Genomic DNA, 6,865 nt, shown 5'->3' on the forward strand with positions numbered 1-6,865 from the left:
GAGAGAGTGTGTGTGTGTATGTGTGTGTGTGTGTGTGTGAGAGAGTGTGTGTGTGTATGTGTGTGTGTGTGTGTGTGAGAGAGTGTGTGTGTGTATGTGTGTGTGTGTGTGTGTGAGAGAGTGTGTGTGTGTATGTGTGTGTGTGTGTGTGTGAGAGAGTGTGTGTGTGTATGTGTGTGTGTGTGTGTGTGAGAGAGTGTGTGTGTGTATGTGTGTGTGTGTGTGTGTGAGAGAGTGTGTGTGTGTATGTGTGTGTGTGTGTGTGTGAGAGAGTGTGTGTGTGTATGTGTGTGTGTGTGTGTGTGAGAGAGTGTGTGTGTGTATGTGTGTGTGTGTGTGTGTGAGAGAGTGTGTGTGTGTATGTGTGTGTGTGTGTGTGTGAGAGAGTGTGTGTGTGTATGTGTGTGTGTGTGTGTGTGAGAGAGTGTGTGTGTGTATGTGTGTGTGTGTGTGTGTGAGAGAGTGTGTGTGTGTATGTGTGTGTGTGTGTGTGTGAGAGAGTGTGTGTGTGTATGTGTGTGTGTGTGTGTGTGAGAGAGTGTGTGTGTGTATGTGTGTGTGTGTGTGTGTGAGAGAGTGTGTGTGTGTATGTGTGTGTGTGTGTGTGTGAGAGAGTGTGTGTGTGTATGTGTGTGTGTGTGTGTGTGAGAGAGTGTGTGTGTGTATGTGTGTGTGTGTGTGTGTGAGAGAGTGTGTGTGTGTATGTGTGTGTGTGTGTGTGTGAGAGAGTGTGTGTGTGTATGTGTGTGTGTGTGTGTGTGAGAGAGTGTGTGTGTGTATGTGTGTGTGTGTGTGTGTGAGAGAGTGTGTGTGTGTGTGTGTGTGTGTGAGTGTGTGTGTGTGTGTGAGTGTGCGCGTGCGTGCGTGCGTGCATGTGAGTGTGTGAGTGAGTGAGTGTGTGCGTGCGTGTGTGTACCTGTCATATCCGTGTGCTCCAGCACTGGCTCCAGTGGACAGAATGAAGTGCTGCAGTTCAACAGTCCAAACTCCGAGTGTGAGCTTGTTTCTCTCTGTGCTCTCGTCTCTTGCTCCTCTGATCTCATCCCTCGCTCTTTCTCTCTGGACAGATGCAGAACCACGGCCTGCGGAGCTGCTTGATCAAACAGGGTCAGTGTAATGCTTTACTTCCTGTTTGTCAGGTTTCAAAAACAAACGGTTACACTTTATTTTAAGTTGTCCTTGTTACAATGTAATTATAAATTTAAGTACTGAGTAATATTAATTAACTTAGGGTTAGGGTTAGGATTAGGGTTACTTGCATGTAATTATGCATAATTAAGTGTTATTATAATAGTAAGTACATGTAACGTGTAACAAAGACACCTTAAAATAAAGTGTTACCAAACAAACATCGAAGTATTATAGGGCTGAGTTTAAGGATTCAAAAGATTGTGTAGTATCAAACACCTTCCTCCGCCTTCTAATTTAAATATGAACTGCTATTAAAGCATATGAAATGGACTGGAGTCATGTTATACAGTATACATGTTCAGAATGTGCATTAATATACAAAAATTACTCTTAATATTCACAAAAACCTCTATATTTATGTATCTAACAAAATATTTGAATCAAATGACCCACAGAAAAATAATTCGAAGACATTAATGTCACAGAATTAAATAATCCTACAAAAACAAACTGTCTGTCCACAAATATTTGACTATGTGAGAGAGAGACTGATCACCTGACGCATGTGTGTCACTTTTAGGAGGAGAAGAGGACGTTTTGGACGCTTCCCACTGAGGGACGTGTGATAAAACACTCTCCATCTACACACACACACACACATCAGTGTGTTATATGCACTATAATGACTGGCTGAAATATTAGGGTTATTATCCCATGACTGCTGTACCTGCTCCTGATTGGTCAACAGCCTCAAAGCCTCCGCCCAATGGGAGCGCATCATTCCCTGCAGGCGGGACACAAGCTCCTCCCTCTGCGCCTCCAGTTTCCTTTTAGACGCCGCCATGGAAACCAGCTCTTCCTGCATCTCTGACAGTCTACACACACATATAAGAGATCATACACATTATCATAACAGCCTAACACATACTCTCTCACACACACTTGGAGCTGTACTTGTGCTGGTAGCTGTGTGTGAGATGCTGCAGTTTGTCGTCTTTCTCCTGTAACTGTGTTCTGAACTGATCCAGCTGAGCCACCAGCTCCCGCTCGTGCCGCGCACTCAGATCCAGCAGCTGCTTCCTGCGACACACACACACTGAGCTGATGATGTTGTCTACCCCATAAGCCTCACAGAAACAGCACATTAGCTGACATTAGTAATGCAGCATTGTTCAGTGTGTGCTCACGATGATGTCACTGAAGTGTGTACCTGTGTTGTTGTCGTAGTTGTGCATTGTGTGTTGCGTTCTCCTCCTGTATGGCCGTCAGTCTCTCATTGATCTGCCGCTCCAACGACAGACGAAACTCCGCCTCCATCTGAGACTTCTGTGCCTCGAACCGCGTCTGCAACAAACACACGAGGATAAAGACACATTCACACCAACAACTACAGCGATAATTACAACTATAACAACAATTATAACTATAACTGTAACTATAACACTAACTACAATGGTAATGATTGCCATGAACGCAAACAGGCCAAAAGTTCCTTTTAAAACTATAAACTGCTCGACTATCATCTTGTGACCTGAGCCGAATTCTTAGGTTTCTTTGTGCAGAAACTAAAAGATATCAGATCTCACCTCTCCTCCTGACACGGTTGTCTCCATCTCAATTTATCGCATTAATTTCTGTACTGTACTGCCTGGCCGTTTGCTTAGAGAGGTGTTGGACACTATTAGCCCTGCCCTTTTAACTATTATAAACAGTTCTTTGACTAGTGGGAATTTCCCAGAGTTCTTTAAACATGCTTCAGCCCCTGTTAAAAAGATCTCACCTTGATCCATCTGTTCTTAGTAAGTACCGGCCGATTTCTAAACACCCATTTATTTCTAAGGTTTTAGAGAAAGCAGTTTACTTCTTACCTGGATGCTTTTAACATTCTGGATAAGTTCCAAACTGGTTTTAGAGCACGTCGCAGTACAGAGTCGGCCTTGCTTAAAGTTATGAATGATCTTTTGCTGTCCATTGATTCGGGGTCAGCTGCCATTCTGATACTGTTAGATTTGAGTGCAGCCTTCGACACTATTGACCATGACATCCTCTTGAATCGACTCAAATGTGTAGTAGGGGTTCAAGGCACGGCATTAGAGTGGTTCACCTCTTATTTAAAGGGTAGGACTTTTCCAGTAAATATCGGGTCGTTCACCTCACCTTCTGCGCCCATCCCTTATGGTGTTCCACAGGGTTCTATTCTTGGTCCTTTATTGTTCTCGTTCTACATGCTTCCCCCTAGGCTCCATTCTCCAGAAATATATTAACCATCATTGCTATGCCGATGACCTCCGACTTTACCTTCCAATCAAACTTGAAAATTACTCTTCTTTACAACATCTTTACTCATGTTTTGACGAAGTGAGAACTTGGATGGCTAATAATTTTTGCAACAAAAGCTGAAAAAACTGAGGTGCTTCGGCTAGGCCCCGCTGCACTCAATAGTACTCTTACAATTAGGTTAGGTTAGGTTAGGTGTGTGTGAGTGTGTGAGTGAGCGAGTGTTTTTTATTTTATTTGTATTGTGTGTGTGTGTGTGTGTGAGAGTGAGTAAGTGTGTGTGTGTGTGAGTAGGTGTTTTTTATTTTATTTGTATAGCGTGTGTGTGTGAGTAAAGTGTTTTTTATTTTATTTGTATAGTGTGTGAGTGTGAGTGTTTTTTATTTAATTTGTATAGTGTGTGTGTGTGTGTGTGTGTGAGTAAGTGTTTTTTTATTTTATTTGTATAGTGTGAGTGAGTAAGTGTTTTTTATTTTATTTGTATAGTGTGTGTGTGTGAGAGAGAGACCTGCTCCAGCACTCGGTCCACCCTCAGAGCATCTCTCTCTCTCCTGATCTGCTCCAGCTCTTCCTGTATCTGCTGCGTCCTGCTCTCGGCTTCTTCACGCGCGGCCACTTCCTGTTTCACCTGCTCCTGAAACAGCAGCACAGGTGCGGTCAGCTGCGGCGGCTCTGAGGGTCATGTGACTGATGATGTGTGTGCCGTGCGCCTCACCGTGTGTGTGTGTAGATTCTGCGTGGCGTGTGTGAGCTGCTGCTGGAGCTGCTGTGCGTGTGTCCGTGTGTCATGTGACTCCGTCTGGAGCTTGTGCAGCTGCTCTCGGAGTCTGTCTGTATCTCTGCGCAGCTTCTGCTCCTCCTGCTGGAGCTCCTCCACATGCAGACGCAGCTCATGCACCTCCTGCTCCTGAACACCATCACATCACATCATCATCACCACCATCACCAAATCACCATCCCCATCATTACATCACATCATCACCATCATCATTATCATCACCACTAGGGTTGGTAAAATAAATAGATGCATCGCGAATAGAGAAATAATTCCGCATTGATTCAGAGATTTTCCGAATGAATGGCGATTCTTTCTCGAGTCGATTCTGAGCTTAGTTTTGAACAGCAGATGGCGCTGCATGCTTTAGAATCAGCCGTACTCTGCTCATTTCCAAATCTTTACACACACTTAAACCTAAAATAATCATTCATAAGATTGGAAAAGGTTGAAGCGAATCACAAGGGTGTTCACAGTGGGCTGTGTTTACATTAATCGGGCGTCATAAAAGCATTCTGAGCCGAGGTGAAATTACAGACTCAGCCGAACACACAAGCACTCTTCTTCATGAGTGTTTGAGTGAGCGGATCAAAACTAGAGTAGAGCGCCATCTGCTGTTAAAATCTAAGCTCAGAACCGATTCCAGAGAGAATCACCATGCATTCGGAAGATCTCAGAATCAATCCACGAATCGATTCTGCATTGATTTATCGTCGCAGCCCTAATCACCATCATCATCACCATCACCAACCTTATCATCACCATTATCATCATGACCATCACCAACCTTATCATCACTATCACCACCATCACCACATTACCATCATCCCTATCACCACCACCATCATCATCATCATCATCACAATCACAATCATCATCACTATCACCACCACCATCAATCACCATCATCACATCATCACTATCACCACCATCAATCACCACATTACCATCATCACTATCACCATCATCACCATCACATCATCACTATCACCACCACCATCATCATCATCACTATCACCATCATCATCACCATCACCACCATCATCATCATCACTATCAACATCATCACCACATTACCATCACCACCACCATCATCATGTTTATCATCACTATCACCACCACCATCACCACCATCAATCACCATCATCACCACCACATTACCATCATCATCATCATCACCATCATCAATCACCATCATCATCACTATCACCATCATCACCACCACATTACCATCATCATCATCACTATCATCAACATCATCAATCACCGTCATCATCACTATCATCATCTTTATCATCACTATCACCACCATCATCATCACTATCACCACCACCATCATCACTATCACCACCACATCATCATCATCATCATCTTTATCATCACTATCACCACCACCATCATCATCACTATCATCTTTATCATCACTATCACCACCACCATCATCATCATCACTATCATCATCTTTATCATCACTATCACCACCACCATCATCACTATCATCATCATTATCATCCATCTTTATCATCACTATCACCACCACCATCATCATCATCACTATCATCATCTTTATCATCACTATCACCACCACCATCATCATCATCACTATCATCATCTTTATCATCACTATCACCACCACCATCATCATCATCACTATCATCATCTTTATCATCACTATCACCACCACCATCATCATCATCACTATCACCATCATCTTTATCATCACTATCACCATCATCATCACTATCACCATCATCATCATCATCTATATCATCACTATCACCACCACCATCATCATCATCACTATCACCATCATCATCACTATCACCATCATCATCTATATCATCACCACCACCATCATCATCATCACTATCACCATCATCTTTATCATCACTATCACCACCACCATCATCATCATCACTATCACCATCATCTTATTCACCACTGGTACAATACTACACATAAGTATAATAATACAGATAAATAAAGTATGTGTCGCGTACTGCAGTATGTATAAGTGTAGTATGTGTAGTATAGAGCAGTATGAAGTAATAACAGGACAGCACGATCTGACGCAACCCTGCAGCATCGTCTTCATCATCATCATCATCATCACCACCACCATCATCAACATCATCACTATCACCACCATCATCATCAATCATCATCATCACTAGGATTGGGAAACGAAAATCAATTCTAATTCCAGAATCGGATACTTGTCAAATTAAAATTTCGATTCCTATGCACTTTTTTTTTTCTTCATCTGTGAGGACCGGACCTAGCGATCTGCCAGGACCTTGCTCGGTAATCTAAGCGCTCCAAAGTTTGGCTACATTTGCGATCAGAAGCCAAAAAAGCTAAGTATAATATCTGTGATAGCTAAACATGTTGCAAGAGAGGCGTCATCACCAACATGACAAAGCACTTTAATTTAATAGATCGTTAAAGATCGCGAACACGTAATTGTAAATTCCTAAATTACAATGATTCGTCTGTTTCATTCCTCAACCTTTGATGTGTGCGATCAATGTTGTGATCACTTGTTGGTTCATCCGTGCAGCGTACGATCACATCAGTGTGTTTTAAACATTTAAATCTGCATTCACGCTGCTGCTGACCTAAAGAGAGCAGCTGTCTGTCATGAATGAAACAGCTTCACAGTCTTTTCAGCCACACAGTATC

General features: G+C 42.8%; 1 protein-coding gene across 6 annotated transcripts in view; it reads right to left on the reverse strand.

Annotated features, from left to right (window-relative positions):
- cntrob (centrobin, centrosomal BRCA2 interacting protein) overlaps positions 1-6,865 on the reverse strand; it is a 30,176-nt gene that overhangs the window by 5,273 nt on the left and 18,038 nt on the right. For 4 of the 6 annotated variants that reach the window (XM_016472666.1, XM_016472667.1, XM_016472668.1 and 1 more), the window contains 7 exons: positions 4,124-4,315; positions 3,917-4,042; positions 2,342-2,475; positions 2,074-2,211; positions 1,859-2,006; positions 1,688-1,772; positions 917-1,090 (listed from right to left, as the gene is read on the reverse strand). In XM_016472666.1, the coding sequence (XP_016328152.1) occupies positions 917-1,090; positions 1,688-1,772; positions 1,859-2,006; positions 2,074-2,211; positions 2,342-2,475; positions 3,917-4,042; positions 4,124-4,315 (997 nt within the window). The remainder of the gene's footprint in view (positions 1-916; positions 1,091-1,687; positions 1,773-1,858; positions 2,007-2,073; positions 2,212-2,341; positions 2,476-3,916; positions 4,043-4,123; positions 4,316-6,865) is intronic. The other 2 variants (XM_016472669.1, XM_016472670.1) reach the window with 2 other exon arrangements.

This window comes from Sinocyclocheilus anshuiensis, unplaced genomic scaffold (genome assembly GCF_001515605.1).
Source record: "Sinocyclocheilus anshuiensis isolate Anshui unplaced genomic scaffold, SAMN03320099.WGS_v1.1 scaffold841, whole genome shotgun sequence".
Taxonomy (NCBI): domain Eukaryota; kingdom Metazoa; phylum Chordata; class Actinopteri; order Cypriniformes; family Cyprinidae; genus Sinocyclocheilus; species Sinocyclocheilus anshuiensis.